The sequence below is a fragment of the Capsicum annuum genome, chromosome 6 (genome assembly GCF_002878395.1).
Source record: "Capsicum annuum cultivar UCD-10X-F1 chromosome 6, UCD10Xv1.1, whole genome shotgun sequence".
NCBI lineage: Eukaryota > Viridiplantae > Streptophyta > Magnoliopsida > Solanales > Solanaceae > Capsicum > Capsicum annuum.
Window position 1 is genome coordinate 218,057,206 of NC_061116.1, and position 23,189 is coordinate 218,080,394.

The following is a 23,189-nucleotide window of genomic DNA, read 5'->3' on the forward strand; positions in this document are numbered from 1 at the left end:
ATTATTAACATAGTCAAATACTCATCAATCAACAATTATTAACACATTCAAATACTCATCAACGTATAACACATCTCTTAACATGGTACATAAAATCAAACAAAAATTACTTCAGTTCATGTGAACATTATAACTACGTGGGTATTTGAATAGGCTTATTTTCACTAGTTTTTTTTTTTTAGTCTCTTTTTTATTTTGAAGATGTTTGAAAAAGACAAAGTGATTTTAAGTATCATAAGCTGAAAAAGTACAAAAATAAAAAGTCAAAAATCGAGTATCCAAACTGATGACTTTTAGCTTTTAACTTATAAACTGATTATAAAAAAGCCAATTCAAACACCCTCTAGCAAGATACATTTGCCATAAACAACATAATCATGCCATTAAAGATAAAATGATAAAGTTTAAATTTAGTTTTTTTTAAAATATAGAAGAATATTAACTATTCATTTTTTTCTAATAAAAAAATAAACACTCACTTATTGGCTACCCAAAGCAAGTCATCACTTTTAGAACTCTACTCACTTTCCACTTCTAACAAGTAGTAACAATGGCCAAATCCACCAAAATCACCACTACAATTTACACTACATTTCTCCTTCTCTCACTATTCTCCCCACTCATTCCCTCCACTAAATCACAAGACTCGCCGCCGGCACCAGTAGCTCCGGCGCCGAGTCCCGGAGTTGATTGTTTTAGAGTGTTATATAACATGTCCGATTGCTTAACATTTGTTGAAAGAAAAAGCAATTTGAGTATACCTGGTAAAGGATGTTGCCCTGAAATTGCTGGATTGTTAGATAGTAATCCTATTTGCTACTGCCAAATGCTTGGGCGAGCGCATTCTGGTGCTAAAATCGGATTCAATATTGATGTTGATAAGGCTGTTAAGCTTCCTTCTGCTTGTAATTTGGAGTTTCCACCATCTAGCACTTGCTCAGGTACTGTTTTTACTCTATGTTTGTTGCATTTGATTTGGGGGATCTACTTTTTAGGTATTGAAACCAACTTATTGAAATGTAGAAAACAACAATAATAACATACTTAATATAATTTCATAAATGCCATCTGGAAAGTGTGGTGTATGCACAGAAGCAGGTAGGCAAAGCAAATATAGGAGCGAATAAGTCATGCTGAAAATAACCAAGGAAGAATGATTGCAATGCCAAAAAATATAATAAGGGAAGCAAATGAAACATCAACTAATGCTAAAATTGAAGAAATCGAAGAATAGATAGTAAGATAGTAATAATTACAAACAACGATAACATCAATGTAATCTCACAAAGTGTGATATGGAAACAGGGGCCGAGCCAGTCTTTTGTTCGGGGTTCAGTGGAACCAATTCGACGAAAAAATATACTATTTATATGAAATTTTAAGTTTTTTTTTTTAACATAAAACCTCTTCGTTGAAATTCTGGCTCCGCTTCTATTTGAAAAACCTAGGTATACGCAGACCTACCCCTATCCTGGAGGTGGAGAGTCTCTTTAATATACTATTAAAAATGGAGCCAAACTGCGCCTCACCCACTAAACTTCTACCATAATTTTTTATGAAAATAAAAATCTACAACAAAAAAGGATCAAATAAAGTGAAATTGAGAGAGCACAAACCTCTAATTTAATGTTTTCCTTTTAATATCATATCCAATTTGGAAGTTGAAACTAAGAGTTGCTTCTTTTTTTTCCTTTCCCTTTTTAGATCTTGGCATCCCAGTAGGAGCTCCACTGGCAAGTGAGCAAAGCCCTGCTCCATCACCTGGTAAACTCTTGCATTCTTTCTTTATTGATTTTTTCTAAAATTTTCCACCCAGTGTTTGGTATTGTTTTAAGATCCCGACTGATTCAGATTCACGCCACATAACCCTTATTAAGAAAGTGAAAGTGGTTATGCGGGATCAATTATGGTTATACAGCGCGAATCTGAATTAATGTTGATTACTAATTAGGACACAATTCCATGACCATCTTATTTCTTTCCACAGGAGGATTTGCAACTAGTCCTACATCTGATAGCAAAGATAATGCAGCTTCAATCATTGTATTCTCGAAGATGCAACTCCTTCTTGGCGTGGCCATAATGTTTTTCACTAGCCTTTTTTGATTTAATAACAATTCTTGGTAGATATTGTTACAAACCTTGAATCAGTAGAGACACATTTATTTTATAATTTTCTATGTATCTTTTCCATATTCAAATCATTATGGATAGATGAAGAAATTTCTCTTTGACGATTTTATAAAGTTTTTTCATGTTAAGATGTAAGTTGCACCTAATTAATCATTTAGTATTTGTCAAGAATTTTTTATTTCTTTAATTCTGCTTAAAGACTTGAATCACTATATCTATAATATATAATATATTAAAAGTGTCAACCTCGTAAAAATATTGTTTGAACATTTTGCCCTTCATTAAAAATCCTTATTTTAGATAAAATAGAAATATTATTTGAACTTTTTGTCCTTCATTAAAAATCTTTGTTTTAGATAAAATCATCTTTTCATTATTTTTCCTAATGTTTAAGAGTTAAAAATTAATTAAATATATTTATAATAAAAAAAATTCTTATTCGAAGTCATCAGAATTTTGCTATTTTTTTCCTAATTTACATGTTGAAAATTAGTTAAATATACTTATGATAAACCTTTCCTTATTAGAAGTCATCAAAATTAATGACAACTAATACTTTTTCTATTAGTTTAAAAATTTCAAATCGACTAAATTTGATTTTAAGAAGATTTGAAAAATCTAGAAATAAATATAAAATCATTAGAATAAGAAAGATTTAATAAGTATCAGATTTTAAAAAGCTTAAGTACGTAATAAGAATGCAATCAATGATTTTATAAAAATTTGGCTTTAAAAATAAGGAAAGATTTTAATTATAAATAAAAAGAAAAATAATCGTAACATAAATATGGTTTAAATTGATGTATCTCTTTTAGCATTTGGCAACAAGGAAAAGGGGTACTATATGGCAAAACGCAAAAGTGATGATGTTTCATCAACCACTTGAAACTCTTCGTGGTAAAATATATGTATTAATATGTTTACACTTACATTATTATATTAAAGTGATAAATTTTTTTAAAAAGTGATTTAAACTGTTTACTCTTTTTTAAAATTATGATTAGACTAAGTAGAAATAAATACAAATACAATATTTAAAGAACTTTTAGTTTTGGTGGACTAATTTTTCATTTAGAAAAACAAATTGCCTTAAATTAGACGGAACTAATATATCAAAGTGTGATTTTCTTGTACAATTCTAACTAATACAAGTAGGAAATATATATTTCGATTGTATTTCAGATACATAGGTACCGTTTCAACAAAACTACAAAACATGGTTTATATTTGTTGGATTTTATATAGCAAATGCACAATATACATATGAATTGATACAATTTTTTTGCGCGTTTTCAGTTGATATAATATATGCTCATACAATTGATATCAGCTACGATATTAGTCATCTGAATACAACTCTTTTGTTAATACAATTGATACCAGCACCATATAGTAATTAGTGTAGCTACATTTCATCATAAACCATGACCATTTCATAGTTTCTTTCATAGTTTCACTCTAAACTATAGATATTTATAATTTTTTTCTCATTAAAATATCATAATTTCCTCAATAAATTGCTTGATTGATCCAAAATATCATAATGTATGAACGAGTGTATTTTTGTACTAAAACAGCACCCTCCCGGGCCCACATCTTCATCTCAGCTTATAAGTTAGACGTAGACTACAAGTAGATATCTTCTACCCTTAATATCAACCGTCCATTTTAATCGAACGGCTGTAGCTACAAGTAGGTATCTTCTACCCTTAATATCAACCGTCAATTTTAATCAATCTGGTCATCCACACGACCCCCACTAACTCTCCCCGCTTTCTTTTTCTTCTTCTTCCGGCCCTCTGCAACTTCGCCGGTGCCAAAAAACGCTGCTAATTCCTTCAAAACGCCGTCGTTTTTTTATCCTTCTGAAGAATTCACAGAGCCGGAAGTAGTTTCCGGAAATTGTATGAGATCCGTTTGGCCGTAATTCTCTCTCCTCCGATCACAGGTTTATATCTCTCTATTGTACATATACATGTACACACACACGTGTGTGTGTGTGTGTGTGCGCGCCAGTGACTATATATATGGACCTTTTATCTGCATGAATGCCTGCTTATCGATGTATAAATATCTGAGTATTTAGTATTGAGTGTATAGTTTCTATATATATATTATTATAGAGTGTGATTAAGTGAATTCTGGAAAATAATTGAATGGCGAAGAATAATTTTCAGTGTAAAGTTCTAGCTTCGTCAGCTCAAAATTCTTGCGATAAAAGTGTACCTGATTACTCGCTCCGTTCATTTTTACTTGTTCACTTTGAACTTTGCACGCCAGTAAGTGTTAAATTACCACTTTTTATGATACAAAATATTTAGAATTTTTTTCGAAAAAGTTGTAATCGCAGAATAAGCTGCTTTAATAATCGTAGTAAAGTTTCATATAGAAATGGACAGAGGAAGTACTTTGTATGAGCTGTGAACACTCTGTTTTGGATGGTTATCAAGCATTGTTTCATGATGTATAATCTGGTGTTGTATTGTGTCATATTGTATTAATTTAACGAATATAATGTTTGGATGGATTGTATCGTTTCCGTCGTTACATAATATCACACATCAACAATTTGAAGTATTAATCTACATGAGAAGTAGGGTACAGGTAGAGATAATACTAAAAGGTAAATAAGATTATTAAATAATTCGTAAAGACAAAATGAGAAAAAAAACAAGGTAACAACGCAATCACACCAAATTGGTAATTACACAAAATGAGAAGTTTCTCGTTAGGTGATGATGACTTTAACGATATGACACAATTTTTTTTTTTTTTTACAAAAACAAAACAAGCAAAGTATTTAAACTAACAATGCATTAAGCAACGATCATCCAAAACGAGCTGTAAAAGGAATAGTTGGTGATTGAAGACAATAGAAAAACATTGTGATAGTTTTTCATTTGGTTTGGTCAAACGCTTGTACAAAATTTAGACCGAAGTAGAGTTTCTAAGTCCATTATTGAGCTGAAATTACATGAGATTTGGTTGTGCATGATTTATGTTATTGTTGTTCTTCTTCATCATATTGGGTACTTTGTTGTTGTGTTGTTGGATTGCAATACTCACACTTGCTTTACTTTGCTGAATTTCGATATCTGAATTCACGAGGAAGCGGTAAATAAGGGAAATGTATGATAAAAAGAGTAAAACTAGCTAAAGATAATTGTTATGGTGAATACTGGAAAAGTGACAACTTTTGCAGGTCGTTACGTGCTGGAGTACCTTTATGGATGTAACTCATCTTCCTAAAGTGTTTTACATGTTCCGGGATGAATGTTGAAGTGATTGATGTTGAAGAAGGGAAAATGCACCAGCAAGGCGGCATAGCTGATGACGGCGATGATGAACCCAGTGAGAGTAGAGAAGCTAATGTAAATGGAAGATCAAATGCATCCGATGGGGATAGCATTGTTGAACCGCAAATGGGTATGGTATTTCTTTCTGAAGATCAAGCAAAGAATTTCTATGATGAGTATGCTAGGCGTTTAGGTTTTACCACCCGTGTCTGTCAGTTTAATCGACTGAAGACTGATTTCTTATGTGACAAGGTTGGTTTGAGAAGAGTGTCGGGCGAATCTTGTGATGCAATGCTTAGAGTGGAGTTAAAAGGTCAAAACAAGTGGGTTGTAACCAAATATGTGAAGGAGCATAGTCACTCCCTTGTGTATCCTAATAAGGTGCATTATCAGAGACTGCACAAGCATTTTGCGGTGACAAAAAAGAATGTAACTGAGAATAATCAGGGTGTTGGGATTGTTCCTAGTGGTGTAATGTATGTCTCAGTAGACGGTAACCGCATCCCTGTAGAGATGAACCATGGAGCTAAGAGAACTCGTCCTGATGAGTTAGATCAAACTGTTAAGAATACTGCATTTCAGAGTTTTTCTCCTAGACATTGCAATCAACGAAGAACTTTAGGGAGAGATGCTCAGAATCTTCTTGATTACTTCAAGAAAATGCAGGCTGAGAATCCTGGATTTTACTATGCCATACAATTGGATGAAGATAATCGCATGGCTAATGTATTTTGGGCTGATGCAAGGTCGAGAAATGCATATAGTCATTTTTGTGATGCTGTTATACTGGACACAATGTACAGAGTTAATCAGTGCAGAGTCCCATTTGCTCCGCTCACAGGAGTAAATCATCATGATCAGACAATTTTGTTTGGTTGTGCGCTTCTTCTAGATGAGTCCGAGGCTACATTTGTCTGGCTATTCAAGACCTTCCTTGCCGCTATGAATGACCGTGCCCCTGTCTCAATAATGACTGATCGGGACACTGTTATAAAATCTGCAGTTGCTCAAGTTTTTCCTGAAACACGGCATTGTATCAACAAGTGGAATGTATTAAGGGGTGGCCAGGATAGAATGGCTCATGTGTGTCACATGTACCCAAATTTCCAGGTTGAACTCTATAATTGTATCAATTTGACTGACACAGTTGAAGAATTTGAAACATATTGGGAAATAATCCTTGATAAGTATGACCTGAAGAAGAATGATTGGCTTCTATCCATATATAATATACGTCACCAGTGGGTACCAGTTTATTTTCGTGATACTTTCGTTGCAGCCATCTCTCCTAACCAGGAATATGAATGCTCATTTTTCGATGGCTATGTGAATCAACAGATTACATTGCCATTGTTCTTCAGGCAGTATGAAAGAGCTTTGGAGAATTCACTTGAGAAGGAAATAGAAGCTGATTTTGATACGATATGCGCCACTCCACCTCTAAGGACACCGTCTCCAATGGAGAAACAGGCAGCAACTGTATACACAAAGAAAATATTCTTAAAATTTCAAGAAGAGTTAGTGGAGACATTTGTCTATACTGCAAACAGAATTGATGGAGATGGGGTTATCAGCACATTCAGAGTTGCAAAATTTGAGGATGACCAGAAAGCATACATTGTCTCATTGAATATATCTGAACTGAAAGCAAATTGCAGCTGCCAGATGTTTGAATGTAGTGGTATCCTCTGTAGACATATTCTTACAGTTTTTACAGTAAATAATATTCTTACATTGCCATCACATTACATCTTGAAGCGGTGGACAATAAATGCAAAATGCGGTGCTGAATCAGCTGAACAAGTACATGATACTGAATCAATGGCACAGAGATACAACAGTCTCTGCAGGGAAGCCATAAGATATGCCGAAGATGGGGCTGTATCTCAAGAGGCATATAATGCTGTATTAGGCGCACTTAAAGAAGGAGGAAAGAAGGTGGCTCTTGCAAAAATAAAAGTAACTAAAGTTTCACCTCCTAACTCACTGGTCAGTGGTGCTGGCTATGATGATCGGAGGACGTCTATCTCTGCTTCAGAAATGACACCATTATTGTGGCCACGACAAGATGAAATGACAAAGCGCTTTAACCTTAATGACACTGGCAGTCCTGCTCGGGCTGTAGCTGATTTAAATGCTCAGCGCATGGCCCCTGTGTCTCTTCACCATGATGATGGTCATGCAGATAACACGGTACTGAGATTCATTTCTATCTTATTTAATTTCAGTAGCAGATTTCTTAAGTGAAGGTGTGCACTAATGAATTTTTTGGGATTCTTAGGTGATTCTTCCTTGTCTCAAGTCAATGACTTGGGTGATGGAGAATAAAACTTCGGCACCTGAGAATAGAGTTGCTGTCATCAACCTGAAGGTGCATCGCAGAGCTTTATATATAATTTGATTTTAGGTCACTGTTTTAAACTTTTTTAAAATAATAAAGACCATCATGTTGGATGAGTGATTAACTGTTGCTTTGATAAAGTAACTGAACTGTTTCTTGGATAGGGATTTCAGGGTTGTGTGCTTCCTTTGGCTCTGTGACCACCTTTCCCTTGGTTTAATTTCAGTTATCATGTTCTCTAATGCTGATATGTCATGGATTTGATTGTTCAATTATTGTTTACTGTTTCCTTGGTTGTAGCTGCAAGATTACAGTAGGACTCCTTCACGAGAATCAGAAGTTAAGTTTCAGCTATCCCGGATCACACTAGAGCCCATGTTGAAGTCTATGGCCTATATCAGCGAGCAGCTTTCGGCCCCGGCTAATAGGGTTGCTGTCATCAATCTGAAGGTATGTGTGAAAAATTTGTAGTAACATCGTTTCTATTAAAAGTTTAATTAGTAGGTGCATACACAGAATGTATTTATTTTCTGATGCCTGATGAGAAGGTGATGTTATTATCTACTCCTCTTCTCTCAATATCAGTTCCCTCTTTGTTCCTTTTTAATCTCTCTGTGATGTTCTTTCCCCTACAGTTTTTCATATTCGAATTTTAAGTGCCAATATGTTTCTTATCCTCTGCTTCTTTTGTTAATTTTTTCTCTTTTTTGGGGGGGAGAGGAAAAGACAGTTGGTATAAGGGACATGGAAAATCTGTCTGGATCACGAAAGGAAGATCGAAAGGCTACACTAGTTGAACTTTTCATATATAAGAGAGTAGGGAGGATGTCAACCGCCTGTAACTTCATCGTCTTGTTGTACAGCTTCTGCAGTGATTTGTCTTACTGATCCAGAATCCTTTTCTTTTCAGCTTCAAGATACAGAAACAACTTCAGGAGAGTCAGAGGTGAAGTTTCAGGTTTCTAGAGATACTTTAGGTGCCATGTTGAGGTCAATGGCATATATCCGCGAGCAACTGTCAAATACAGTAAGTTTCCTCGGCCTTTTCAGTATGTATCATCTGTTTTATCTATCCATCTTGAAAACCTTTTAAGCTAAAATTAATTCACTGCTTTGTCATTATTTAGTTTTCCCCTTTTCCACTCAAATGGACTAATAGGTAAACCTGAAACTGGAAATGATTTTCCTGCTGAAATTCGTCTTCACCGTAATCCGATCAACTTATCTGTGTTGCAAACTACCTGTGAAGCAGTAACTCCTCGCTTTTAACTACTTGAACAATGCTCAATGTAATCATATGACATGAGAATTGGATATCATATCTAATGAGAATTGAAAGTTATTCTTCAGGTTTATATCATTTTGCTGGGAAATAATATTGTCCGTGTATAAAAATTTTAAAAAAATTCTTGATCTTCTTGTGGCAATTTTGGCTTCTTTCTGTGAGAATAACAGTACAAGAAAAAATGAAAAAGGAAAGCGGTTGTGTAGATGGCTGATCTATAATGAGTTAATTATAGCAAGCAGATTTCTTGTATCAAGCATCTTAAAATGATTTGCATGTCTAGTCCACCAAAAGGAGACAAAACAAAGTTATTAAATGTGCTTAATCTCATCGCGAATAAAAGCTTGTTTCACTGGCAATCTAAAACTCCCTCCGACACATTTAAGTTGATAGATGTCTATCTTTACCTGATACTTGTAACAGGATCATGCAGTACATGCATGCGTGTGTATACATGTCCAAGTACGTACTTTAGTCATGGACCGTACGACGAGAAATAAGCTTATGCAGTGGTGCTTATTTAGGGCCATTCCCAGGATGTGTCCAAATAGTGTGATGTAGTGTAAAAACTTTTGTAGCTCCCACATTAGAGTTCAGTTTTGAAGTCTGTCAACATCGATAACTGTATTTGATCAATTCAACCCATGCATTGATCATATCCTTCTTGTTTGCTAGACGTTAACTGTTCACCTCAACTTGGATGGCAGGTTGAGTCGCAACTGGAGATTCCGGCAAAAAAGCAAAGGAGGTAAAAGTTATGTTCTTTTACCATTTATAGCCAGTTGTGTGAACATATAACCTTGCGGATGGGAGTGCTGCTGACATTCTTCTTTGCACATGTAATTAGTATGGTTGAATTTGGAATAATCCAAGTTCTCATTGTGGAGCTTTAGGTAGGATAGCAGTTTTACATGCTTTGCCTTTTCTGCATTATTTGTACATGTAAATTATTAATTTTAAGAATTGCAAGGCCATGTTTTTTTTAAAAATATTGGTGTTCAAGCCGGTTTGCTGTACCTCAACTATTTCACTAGATACATGTTACATTCCACCAGCACTGCTACTCAGTAACTCCGACCACCAAGACTTGGACAATTGGGAATAAAGACAGTTGGTCTTTCTTAATGCTTCTTATTCTGATGGCAGGTATGTTTAACAACCTGATTAGTTTTGTTTTGGTCCAAACGCCGCCCCCCCCCCCCCCCACCCCCACCCCACCCCCCAATATAGGTAATTGTATGCCTTTTGTCGTTACTCTTGCGTGCAACAGCCAGGTTATATTCTTGACATACTTTTCATACTCTGCAAATAAGAATGCAATTTACATATTGCATATGACCAAGTAGCTATTTAAAGTAAGGCGAATACTATCTATAAATATCGTCATGTACTTCCTCTGTCCAATTTATAAAGTCAAGAGAATTTCTTGTACATTTTTTCCTTTCTAACCATAGTATTATATCTTACATAAAGTAGTAACAGTAAAATTTATAATTTCAAGGATCGTTAATAAGGTTAGTTTAGAAACACCCACCTCTAATTATTGATTTTTCTCAAGGGGCATCTCTGATCAGCATGGGTCAAAATAAAATGGAGGTAGTTTGTCGGTCTTCGAATTTCAAGTAAAATAAGATGGAGGGAGTGGCGGAGGGGGTAGTTTGTCGGTCTGAATTTCAAGTAAAATAAAACGGAGGGAGTAGTTTGTCAATCTTTGAATTTTGTTTGAACAAGATAATTTTTTCCCGTTTAGATCAAAGTTGACCAGACGTGCCCTCTTAAATTGAACTAGTAGCCAACTTTGGGTGGACGCTGTATTTATAGTAGAGCTTGTTGGGTTTGCGTATTGTATAGGTCATGTAAACTCTATAATGTGATAAGTTCACTTTTTCCCAATACGATTTTTGAGCCTGGCAAAATAATCCTAAACAACTATTGGAAACAACATGAGGTAGAGAGGCCTGGTGTGATTACACTAGATATATATATGTTGCTTGCTTGTAACATAAACTTCAAACTAATCGAGACAATTTTACAGAAATAAAAGTGTAGAGGCTTCTTTATTTCTGTTATATTTTATGTATTGGAATTTAATTAAGTTGTTTTATTGGACAAGTGAAGACATCCAAAGTATCAAAACTAACAACTTTTAATATTTGAATCCTTCCTCAATATTAGCACCATATATTGACAGTAAAATCACCATTTACAAAACAGCAAGACCATCAATGATCTGTTCCATGTTAATCAGAAATTTCAAGTCCTCTGGATATTTCCAAAAAGCTTGCATGCCAGTAAATTTAACATCAGTATATCACGATCATTGGTATTTCTAAAATTTGCCACAGCATATGAGGGAGATGACGTTAATTCTCCATGACTCGAAAACCTAATGCAGAATCTGGAATTTGGAAATATCCAGAGAGCTGGCATATTGCGTCACATAGAGAACATCTGAACAGCAGCCAAAAACAAAATTTCTCCTGTCTATACGATCCTTATGCATGTCGATGTGGTTAGATGCTTAGATCGATCTTCATAACCTCAACACAGCTTTAAGCTTTCTTCTTTCTACAACTCAACAAGTTGCCTCTACACACTCAATGCTAATGCTACAAACTTCTGTAGTCTATCACAGTAACTTCCTTGTCGGGTGCATCAAGATCATGGTAACTGCAAAGTTGTTACATCAGTAGTTCAGTACATGAGAATGCACGAATCTACAAACAGAACTTGTTTGGTTATTATGAATCTACATCAGGAACCATCATGTAGGGTCAGACAAACAGAAATCAGCAAAAGCTAAATCGAGGGCTGGATGAAACAACGAAAACTTGGGTAATTTTAGCTGTGAGGTTCATTGAAACTCTTGTACAGCTCTTATTTAAGAATAAAGAGGATAAGCTATTCTCAGATAGCTGCTGAGCAAAATCCAACATACGTAACACATGAAGACAGATCCTGGGAGATGCTCCCCAAAATTACCAGTAGGCCCAAGAACACAAAAAACTTCAACTGAAAAATATACAATTGAAGGTGGAGGATAAGACGGAAGTAAACACCATCCACCTTCACCCTTAAGGTTGTGGGTTCAAAGTCACCAAGGGAGCAAAATTGTGGAAGCTCCTGGGGAGGGGTAAAAGAAATGGAAAGTTGGAGTTCGAGTATGATTGGTGCATCCTAGTACATTCTAACTTATCCTCAGGATGTATAACAGATTAAGCACTAGCACTTCAAATAAGCCTGTGAAATGCCTATCCAATGATCTTCCTCAGAGTCATCCAAAAACTTTTATCTAAATATTTTTTTAGGACTGGTCGGACAACTCATCCGAAAAATATTAGCAAGATTTGGAATATTATATATTGCTTTTTGCCCCAAGAAAAAAAAATTCCTCAACTTTAAGAGCAAACTCATCATAAGATAATCAAATATATTGATAATCATTCACAACTCAGTAGTTTTGGCATAATTTAGTGAGATCAGAATCTGGATGATGGCAACAATGGTTCGATGTTAATCCATCTGAAAAACTAAGAAACAGGATAGTATACCTTCTTAAACGCCGAGGATCTTGTCGAAATGCAGGAGGTAACACAGCTGGTCGATTTGTTGCAGCCCCTGACAAACCAAGTCTACCACCTTCAAAAGGAGAGGAGCCAACTTGTTCTCGCATCATTCGCCTTGCAACTTCGGGCGGTGCAGGTATAAAAGGCCCAAGAGGACTGCAATTGCAATGAAAACGAAAGATGATGAAAAACTCAATAACAATGATGATACTAATGATAGCTGGGAGCTAAAAAATAACCAACTTAAGTTACCCGGCACCAGGAACAGGCATCAGTATAGGTAGAGGAGCCATGTCTGAGGAAAAAGGAGCAACTGGAATCCCTTGTCTACCAGATGTGTCAAACATATGTTCACCAGGTCTGTCCTTACTGGCACCATCATTCTTGGATTGAAAATCCGTTGATTGAGGGTTCACTGATCTATCAAACCTTTCACCACCATTACCTCGACCATCACGATCTCTACGGTTCCCTCTGTCATCCTTCACTCTACCAACTGGCCCAAGTCGGTTGTTTAGTGCCTTCTCTTTCTGCATAGCACCTTCTATGCAGTTAAATCACCATAGAGTAAAACGTAAAACTGATAAAAAGACTACATCAGCGAACCAAGTGTCACTAAAAAAATATAAAAACCAAGTAACCCTTTAGAAAAATATGTCCAGAAAAACCAAAAAGAAAAACATATAAAAAGAAGGTAGAAGAACTAAATTTCCAAAGAGAACGAAGAGGCCTAGCCTAACAATCAGGTGCAAACACCAAGAACGAGTGAGCAGGTGACATCAAATTGGAAAGATGTCAGAAAACCAGAAGCAATACTTAAGGCTAAAACATGCATCCAATTATTTACAGTTTTCTAACTGGAGTGGCTGCTCAGTTTCAAGAACAGGAGTGGTTGCTGAGGATATTTCAATCCAAGCAGCATAGTTTCACATTCTTCAGACCAGTAGGAGGTTGTTAATTTAATTCAGCCAACATCGTCTACTCTCTCATACTTCTTCTACTGATTCATAAAAGTACCTCCAGATAGTCTATATGCACCTTCTGGCAAAACTACAAGTGCAATCTATGTATGTTGTTTTAAATCTTAAGAGACTGACGATTGTAATTCATAGGTTCCTGTTCACCAATTCTATATCTTTTTTCTGGTAGATGACATAAAGTTATCACAACATTTTGAAAATTTGAAAATCAACTCCATATAGAGGGTTGCATTTAGCAGTTCTGTATCCCTTCAAGAAACTCAAAGTTACTCTTACAACACCTCACAGCTTGCTGAAGAAATCCTTCCCCTACTACAACTAAAATAAACATGCAGCATATTTCCAAGACATTATAGTTGGAAACAACAAAAGTAGTAGACATTTTTTGAAGTATCTAATAAACAAAACATCCTTCCACTTTTTTGTCAAGTAAAAACATAAGTAACGATTACAGTAGATATTTTACCGGAAGGGATGGCTGCAATACAGGGGTCCCACCAGGAGCATTTTCATCACTGGTATAAGTTAAGGCATTAGTCTTGCAGCTAGAATAAATGAAGGTGGAAAATAAATGGTACCTCATAGTACACTTACTTCATATAATTCTGGAAGTATTGGTCTTCACACACTTCAGAAGTGAGCTCCATCACCAAATCAGGGTGTTTTAACTTCAAATGCTTATGGACGAATGATGTAGCATGGAAGAGCTTTGTACAACCCTTGGCTCCACACCCATACTTCCAACCATATTTCTCATCCTTAATCTTACGGACATAGGGATCTAAACATTCATTAGCAGCTGCATCAAATTTTTCATTTGCAGTCATTAACTCTAACGGATCCTGTCCCTTCAGCCTTCCTTGCCAATGTGTGTCAAGTTTCTTTTCCCACTCTGCACCATTTATTGTTACATTGGAAGCCTTGTCCTCCACTCTCACATGGCGCAAACCCTTAGCTTCATTTGTTTCAGTCATTCCATAGTAATCCACCCCATGAATGCGCCACAAATAGGTTAGAACTGTATCGAGCAGCTCGGTCCCATCAAGACCTTTTACTGAAGTTAAGCCCCTTATGATAATTATTGGGCCAGAGGTATCCCCATGAGACTTGTCTCTGCTTCCTGTATGATCAGACTGAGACAATATGTTATCCTCTATTCCCTTCTCTGAGTCGAGCTTTCTCAAAAGTTCCCGTGCTTGTTCAATATCAATCTGGACTCTTCTGGGTTCAGAACTCACTTGGTGAGCCATTGGAGCAGCTGAAAGTGAAGCAGTATCTTTAGGGGGTACCCTACCATGCCGCCTTCTTTTGCCATCCTCATCTACTTCATCAGAATTTGACTCATTTGACCGTCCTGGCTTTTTTGCAGAAGCAGGAGTAACCCTAGGACCTCTATTTCGAAGAATTAATTAGTATTTGCAGTATGGTGTTCTCATCCTGCACATTTGGTACATTAAGGAGCGCAGCAGAGCTTACATATCAAATATTCCACTTTGCATATCAAGGAAGAAATCTTTTGCCAACTTCCGTGCAAGTTCATTCCTCCTGCAGACCATAATGGAGAGAGGACAGATTTAATAGAACCAATAATATAAACTTGTTAAAAGCAACAGGTTCGCATTCAGTTTGGTGGACTAAAAAAACAGTGACATCTCAAAAGGTCTCCCTACGAACTCTACAGAGTGCAACACAAGAATGCACCTTTCAATAACAGAAATTAAGTTTGTAGGATGGTATTTGTCCTTCAACCTGCACAACCAAATAACTCTTATTAGAAAACTGTTAACACATCGGACTTATTCACCCACTCCCTCAACAAAAAGCTGGAACTGGACATTACCATTCTTCATCTTTATGAGCACCAAAATAAACTCTTTTATGGGCTTCTATATAGCCAGACTTGTATTCTTGGTACCTGCATAAAAATAAAAATTACTCAATAATTTTACTATGACATTCACATAAAATATAGGAGAGAATATGTGCTCCTCCGTTTCAAATTGATTTGACCTGTTTTGACTTGGCATGGGGCTTAAGAAAATAAAAGAGACTTTTGAATCTAGTGGTCTTAAATAAAAGATATGCCAAATGTACCAAAATGTCCTTCAATCTTGTGGTCTTAAATATGTCATGACGAAAATTAGAATTAGAGAGTTGTTAAAAAGGGAAAGGGTCATTTTTTTGAACAGGTCAAATAAATTGAAACAGAGGGAGTAATAAAAAGAGCCTTCTATTTAGACTGGGGTGCTACCAAGTAAGCTAAACTGAAACATCTACAACGATCTGTTCTCATTCTGACCTGCTCTCAGCTTCAGCTGGCAAAATATCATCTTCAAGCTCTTGAATAAACTGCTTATAAGACTTCAATCCTTCTCTGTAAAATAGTCCAAAGGTAAATAACATTTCACACATATTACAAAACCAAATTCGATATATTCAAGGTAAAGAATTGAATCATCACAACATTGATTCCATGACAAACTTCATATAAACTGTTCCATAGAATGCAAATCACATAAAACCTGTTTTTCCACACATGCAAAAAAAGATATTATTTGGTTGAACAACCCGTCAATCAATCAAATACATCACAATCCCAAAACAATCTGGGTTGGCCATGTGAATCCTATTATCCATTGCACTCTGTCCAACTCCATTTAGTTCAAGTACTAAACAACCTGCCCTTTAAGACAAACTAAATTTCGCTAAATCTCACAGCTATCCCAGGAAAAAACAACCTGGTGCATAAAGATCCCTGCTATGCTCTAGGTGTGAGCATTAGGTCAGGTAGGATCAGTTTGGAAAAGTTCAATTCCGTTCATTGGTGTTCAGTTTTCCAAATCTACAAACTGAATCCGAACCAAAATTATCTCGGTTCAATTTTTGCTGGTTTAGTTTCTCGGTCTTCACTTAGTTCATCATCAAACGAAGTATCCCCAATTACTTACCTAACCTAAATATTACCTGCCTTAGCAATAGGATATGAGATTCAAGCGAAAGATTTTAAATCTTCCAAGGCAATTTCCTCGGCGTGACTCTATATTTACCGTGTCCTTTTTTTTATGATCAAAAAATTTGTTTGAAGCCAACCCTTTGGGCCAACCACTAACTTCGAAATCATGGATAATGAATCCACTCTTCTACCCTTCTCCACTTAAATACTTGACTTATTTCGTTTTGCACAAGACTCAAACTTGTGACCTAAGACACAAGTCCCTCAACTGTTGCCAATTGAGCTAACCCCTACGGACAATTTAACAAGTCCTTTGTTATCCCCTTCAATCATCGTATTATTACACCCAAGGAACTTGTACATTTGAAGGTCCACATAAAGGCATGGTCACACTATCTCAAGCGACCATTTTTATTTGATGTTTTACGTATTCTACTTGAATCCTCACATCAGTTCTTATTTTGTCCTAACATATATGTCGAGACATCCACTTAACACCTGCACCATTACAAAATTCATCTTATGAATCTGTTGAGATTTATCTTATATATATATATATCCGTTTTGTTGAATGCAAAAAGAAAGTGAAGCTCAAATTGTAACTAACCAGATTCAAAATTCATCTTATGAATCTGTTGAGATTTATCTTTTATATATATATATATCCGTTTTGTTGAATGCAAAAAGAAAGTGAAGCTCAAATTGTAACTAACCAGATTGTTCTTATTAACTTTCACCAGAACAAATGCATGGAAGAGATCATCTTCATTCCATTTATTTTACCTTGCTTCACCTTTCTCACAAGACACAATTTGCTTTACTCACAAATTCTTGAACCCCAGATAAAAACAATAAAATATTAGCCAGATGCCACACCACAAAGATAATAAAACAAACAATATCATTCAACTGAGAATAGTATAAATTCTTCATGCAACTCACGACATGCAAATGTAAATCCTTTCAATAACTAGAAGTTGCAAGGGCAAAGAAAATACAAATGTGAACAATGGAAAGGAATTTCTTTGTGAAACTAAATTGTAGACCTCTGATCGGCCCCTGCAACAAGAGCATTAGCAAATCCACCACGACCAGTAACCCTGTCTGGAAGAAAAAGACAGAGATATGAAGTTTCATGAGAATTTCATAGTATGCTATAAAACAAAGTAACTATCACTGAAAACAATAAACCTAGAAATGAAGACCAAAAGCATCATAAAATCAAATATAAGTATAACGAAGCACTAGGCTGAAAGCCACTAACTAGCACACATATCATATAGTTGGGGCGTTTTGGGAGGAAGTAAATGTTTTCTGGAAAATGTTTTCCAATATTCTCATGCTTGGTTGGAAATTCCTTAAAATTGAGGAACATAACTTCCCCAATGAAAGTAGGGAAAACAAGTTCCACAAGTGGCATTTCTAGTTCATTGGCTCATCCCTCGGACCCTCACCACCCAAAATCCCCCAACTCCCACCCCCCACCCCCTTGACCATCCCACCCTCCACCACCCCCGAACCTGACTCACCACCCCATCCGCCCCACATAGTTTTTCATAGATTACATATAAATGCTCTTGGGACAATAGTTTTTGCTTACTCACCAAACACTAGAAAATAAGTTAAAAGCTCATTTATTTTATAGAGAACATGTCTATGGAAAATGTTTTTCCTTCATAACAAACACACCCTTGAAGTCCACTAAGCCAGATTTACCGACACAACTAGACAAAAGATTTAAATATGAACATTTACCTTTCTATGATTCTTTGAGACATAAAGAGGATTATAAGTGATCTCTAAACTAATCAGAAAAGCACTAGAAGTAAATTTAAACTAATCACACGGAAAAACGGAAACACACAACTTGTTTGACTTCTATTTCATAATTTCAGATGCAAATGAAAACATAAGCAAGCAAAGCAAACAGAGAAGAGACCAAAAAAATTAAGAAACAGATGATTGAATTGTGAACTAATAGCAGAACAACCAAATAAGAGAACATGTCAACCAAAAGGTGCACTCTAGCAAGGCAAGGTACTTATAAGACAGATCACCCAGATAGACACCTGATGAACGGCCAATGAATCGATCATGAGGCCTCTCGACAGGATAACCAAGCCTGCCTCCTGTCTCGCGCTCGTAACAAACTTGATAGTCATAACCATACCTGCAATGTCCAAAGTTCGTAATAAGAAATCTTACAAAGAAAGAAAATCAGCATAAACATAGTCAAAAGAATATTGTCAAGTTGATGCAAATTTAAAAAGGTAAGCATGTGAAGCAGAGAAAACTGATAAATTCATGACGGACTATGTGACAGGACAAATGCCGTGAATGATCATGTGAAAATATCATTAATGGATCAGGCAAAAGAATGACAGTTTTTCTCTTAATTCATCCTGCAAAACAAGTGACTGCGAGGGCAACAACACTATTAGTTTGCCATGGAAACAATTGTGGAAGTTTTGTTGTTTTATGTGGCCGGTGGATCATGAGACGTGCCTGAATCAAAACAAACTACAAAGAAGAGAGTTCTGACTATACCACAGGTTCTTTATGTGTAACAATGATGAAGAAAACTACAGCCATTTATTTCTTCACTGCCCTGTGGCAAGTCAGATCTGGTCATTAATTTTTGACATATTCAAGATGTCTTTTACCATACCTCATACAGTGAGGGAGCTCCTGACCATATGGGGGGTTGAAGGAATAAGGAAACTCGCCAGAAAAATTTGGAAAACTGTACCAGCTTGCGTTTGTTGGGTATTATGGAAGGAAAAAAAATGCAAGATTTTTTGAAGGAAAAACAGATTCTATACAGAAGATTCAGTTTTAGATGCTTATGACTCTTGGCTTTCTGGTGTAATCTTCAGGATGTCAAAGATGAAATGTAATCTTCAGGATGTCAAAGATGAAAATAGCTTGGTTGATATCATTAACTCACTATAGGGATAGGAATTGTATAGAAGGAACCCTTTCTTTTTTGCTTTTGTATAGGAGGTTCAAACTATGTAACTGTACCAGCACCATCTTAATGCTACATTTTTCTCCCTATCAATATATCGATTACTTACCTGTTCAAAAAAAAGCATCATGAATGCAGCTATCGAGAAAATAGATGATAATAAAGAAAAAAAGAAGGTAAACTCGGGAAAACATCAGCTTCCTTTCAACGTTACTTTTTATTTTCTTCCAACAAATAAATAATTGGGGTTGACCATGTTCCAATATAACAATAAAAGAGCGTCTAAATGGTCACTAAGAACAAAGACTCAAAAAATAAGTTCGTTTTTTGCCATAAGTCTGTTTTGACCTTTTCACAATAATTGTGCAACTCCTAAGTCAGTCAATGAGCTGTGGATAGGTGGGAACAAAAGGAAGAGCACAGAAGACAATGGTATACCACTTCAACATGCAGTTTTTGGGTAATCTGGACACAGAAATATGAGATGTTTTCAGTGCAGAATAGAACCAGTACATAGCTTGAAAGACAAATGTTTATTTTTGGTGTTTTGGTGTACAAGCCATTTTTTTGGGTAACATCCTGAGCAGGGGCCATGCTAATATTCAATGTATTGTTTATAATTATATTGGATGTCCCTGAAGGGACAATAACATGCTAAATGTTTGTGACTACTCCCTCATCCCAATTTACGTGGCCCCTTTGAATATCGAAAGTCAAATAAGTTATTCTTTGACTATGGTTTTTTCATATACTTTTCAAATATTTTAAATTATCAATTATTGAGATATATAGTAGATATGCAAATTTTATTTGAAGAAACTTCAAAGATTCTCTGTTCGAATTTATGGTCAAAATTAAAAAGTTTAACTATTGAATTCCAAATGAAGTCGCAATAATTGACACAAAGGAAGTAGTTGGGAATAGGATTTAGTCATGCTAGAATGTTTATTATTTATGTCTGATAATTTTCTCGGAGCTTTTAGTCTTATCATATATTTGTAATAAAAAGAAAAACTTCTAATATTATTCTGCTTTTAGCATGACATGAGTTTGACCATGATTATTCAAACTAGGTAGCTAGTTTAAGTACACCCATGAGTATAATAGTCGCCTTTAGTCATCCCAATCAACCAACACTTTTAAATACATTAAAGCCCAGGATTTTTTTTTTTACTATAATTGACTTTATGGGCGTATAGCGGGAAAGGGGGAGGTAAATAGAGGGCATTTCTGTACTTACCTCCAATCACCAGGTCCATAACCACGTCCACGTCTGTATTGGTAGCTGCCTTGGTAATCATCCCTCCGCGGGCGCTTGTAAGGTGGAAATGGTGGCGAACGGCGAGGACGGTCCCGACACTGAGGTGGAGAAGGGGAAGCAGAATGTCCACCACGACGGCCCCGATACGGAGAAGAAGAAGGGGAAGCAGAATGTCCACCACGACGGTATCGATATGAAGGAGTAGGAGGGGAAGCAGAATTTCCACCATGACGGTACCGATACTGAGGTGGAGAAGGTGAAGCAGAATGTCCACCACGACGGCCCCGATACGGAGGAGGAGAAGGTGAAGGAGAATGTGCACCACGACGATCACGATATAGAGGTGGATGAGGAGGACTATAGCTAGGACGTCTCCGCTTAAAGTAACGCACTCGTGGCGGAGAAAACCGGTTACGATCATAGTAATCTCCACGGCCACCTCGAATATCATCCTTCTGTCCGCCTCTCTGCTCCGGCGGTGGCAGCCGTGGTGTAGGAGACTCCGGCGGTGTAATCCGTCGTGGAGAAGACTGAGGCAGTGGAAGCGGTGGTGTAGGAGACTGCGGCGGTGGAAGCGGTGGAATAGGAGACTCCGGCTCCGCTACGGCGGACTTGTTAGCATTTTCCTTGCTAGTTTCACGGCGGCGTTCTGTATCATCCACCGGAACGTCCATTTCTTCGGCCATTGGACGGTAGTGCAGAAGCTTCTAGAAAGTTCTAGAACCCTAGTGAGAAAATTTGCTGAATACACATTTACTCTTTTCGCCTGTGATATATATATATTTTTATTATTTATTTTTTTTGGTAATCAGAACATATTATATATATATAAAAGTTCTTAACGTATTACAGGGAGATTATCTATAGGCTAGCCACCGTACAAGTACTGGCTAGTACATGCATTCCTGGTATTCACAACATTAGAATTATTAAACACAAGTTGGTCATGCATTTGTATCCTGACCCTACGACAACTCAAGCCTCCATTTTTGTCAGCGATCAAAATATCCTCTACGGATGCTGGAGGTTCCCAAAATAGTTGTGTCGTAGTAGCTACATTCGTCCGTGTCAGTGCATGAGCCAACTTATTTTGTTCTCTATACACGTGCTCCAGTAACGGGTCACCCAAATTACGCATCAGGCACCTGTAATCAGACAATAAAAGTGAATCATCAGACGATAGATTTAATATGACATGAACAATTTGAGCACAGTCTACATTTATTTACAATGCCATGTAATGATATTGAATTGCAATACTCAAACCTTAAAGTAAAGCCTGAAGTTCAGCTTCCAGAGGGCTTGGAGCAAAGATCCTGCTAGTGAAACCTAGTAACCAATCCCCATTTAAGTTTCAAAAGACACCTGCTATGGAAGCCATTTTCAACTTGGAAGTAAAAGTTGCATCAGTATTAAGCATAACAAAAGAAAGTGCAAGGGGCTTCCATTTTACGTACACTGGTATTGTTTGCTTAACTGTTCGTTGTTTACCCGCTAAAAAATAGTATTCTGTAGCTAACGGCATTACATTATCAACAGAAATTTCAAAAGGGGTGTTGTGGAAAATATATCTATTTCGCGCTAACCAGATTGCCCGATGGCAGTAGGGTAGCAACACCTTGAAGGGAATATACTGCATTGCTTGTTGGGAGGGCTTAAGGTGAAGTAGTTACAGGAGCCACAACAACGGATGTTGGTTCTCTGACATCCTCTGCCTGAGTTCTCGAATTTGGTCTATGATGCCCAACTGAATCTACAGTGGTTCAATGGATTCACAGTAAATGAAGAGGTGGACAATGGTTTCTTCCATTGTGAAATTACAGAGTTTGTAATTAGGGGACGGGATACAGTGAATGTGATGCAGATAAAAAGCTGTTGGGAGTCTATTATGATTAATGATCCAAAGGAAATGCTTGATTTTAGGCGACATGTCCAATTTTCATATCCAAGAGAAGTTGAGATTTCCCGCGTTGGGATAGATGGAGGAGAAGATTCCGTTATAGCAGGACTTCACAGTAAAGTTTTTAGAGTTTGCCAATCCCCATTTGATTTTATCTACCGCTGAAGGGTAGTAGCGAGAAAAATGGATAACATTTATGAGAGAAGTAATACTATCAGGAAGGTCGAAGGATAGCTGCGAGAAGGACCAACCATTAGCTACTCTATACTGGGACACTTTAGAAGTAATTTCATGCTGAAGAAGCGGTCCGTGGATCAGATTTCGGAGAGACGTATTAGGCGCTATCCAGCTTGGGGAGAACCCGGACCGTCGTTCAAGGTATTTATTCTGTAAAACATGGGCGCATAAAGAGTTTGAGTGGAAAGCACGCCAAGCCGAAGACGCTAACAACGCCAAATTTTTTATTTCAAGTTGTTGAATCCCTAGACCCCCAAGATCCTTAGACC

General features: G+C 36.6%; 3 protein-coding genes and 1 non-coding gene across 6 annotated transcripts; 2 read left to right on the forward strand and 2 right to left on the reverse strand.

Moving 5' to 3' along the window:
• The first annotated feature begins 373 nt into the window (after positions 1-373).
• Positions 374-2,257, forward strand: LOC107874663 (non-specific lipid transfer protein GPI-anchored 12). The gene is made up of 3 exons (XM_016721422.2): positions 374-941; positions 1,705-1,764; positions 1,988-2,257. Exons 1-3 carry the CDS (start codon positions 551-553, stop codon positions 2,104-2,106), a joined length of 570 nt encoding a protein of 189 aa, XP_016576908.2. The 5' UTR covers positions 374-550; the 3' UTR covers positions 2,107-2,257.
• A 1,501-nt stretch (positions 2,258-3,758) lies between these two features.
• On the forward strand, positions 3,759-10,044 carry LOC107875717 (protein FAR1-RELATED SEQUENCE 3). Of its 2 annotated transcripts, XM_016722533.2 has the most exons (7): positions 3,759-4,081; positions 5,336-5,559; positions 5,682-7,622; positions 7,711-7,800; positions 8,071-8,220; positions 8,681-8,797; positions 9,763-10,044. In XM_016722533.2, the coding sequence occupies exons 2-7, from the start codon at positions 5,509-5,511 to the stop codon at positions 9,805-9,807; spliced, it is 2,394 nt and encodes a 797-aa protein (XP_016578019.2). In that variant the 5' UTR covers positions 3,759-4,081; positions 5,336-5,508; the 3' UTR covers positions 9,808-10,044. The 2 variants fall into 2 exon arrangements, with proteins under 2 accessions (XP_016578019.2, XP_016578018.2); XM_016722532.2 differs by having other exon boundaries at positions 3,761-4,081; positions 5,336-7,622.
• Positions 10,045-11,183: 1,139 nt separating this feature from the next.
• LOC107875715 (serrate RNA effector molecule) lies at positions 11,184-21,575 on the reverse strand. 2 transcript variants are annotated; one of them, XM_016722531.2, is made up of 12 exons: positions 20,763-21,572; positions 18,624-18,724; positions 17,601-17,658; positions 15,901-15,975; positions 15,442-15,516; positions 15,303-15,350; positions 15,078-15,146; positions 14,196-14,993; positions 14,068-14,116; positions 12,874-13,151; positions 12,607-12,777; positions 11,184-11,725 (listed from the first exon to the last, which is right to left on the reverse strand). In XM_016722531.2, exons 1-12 carry the CDS (start codon positions 21,467-21,469, stop codon positions 11,665-11,667), a joined length of 2,490 nt encoding a protein of 829 aa, XP_016578017.2. In that variant the 5' UTR covers positions 21,470-21,572; the 3' UTR covers positions 11,184-11,664. The 2 variants fall into 2 exon arrangements, with proteins under 2 accessions (XP_016578017.2, XP_047269974.1); XM_047414018.1 differs by lacking the exons at positions 11,184-11,725; positions 12,607-12,777 and having other exon boundaries at positions 13,118-13,201; positions 20,763-21,575.
• LOC124899963 lies at positions 20,066-20,167 on the reverse strand. Its single transcript, XR_007057510.1, has one exon. It is a non-coding gene; the product is annotated as a U6 spliceosomal RNA (small nuclear RNA).
• Positions 21,576-23,189: the final 1,614 nt, after the last annotated feature.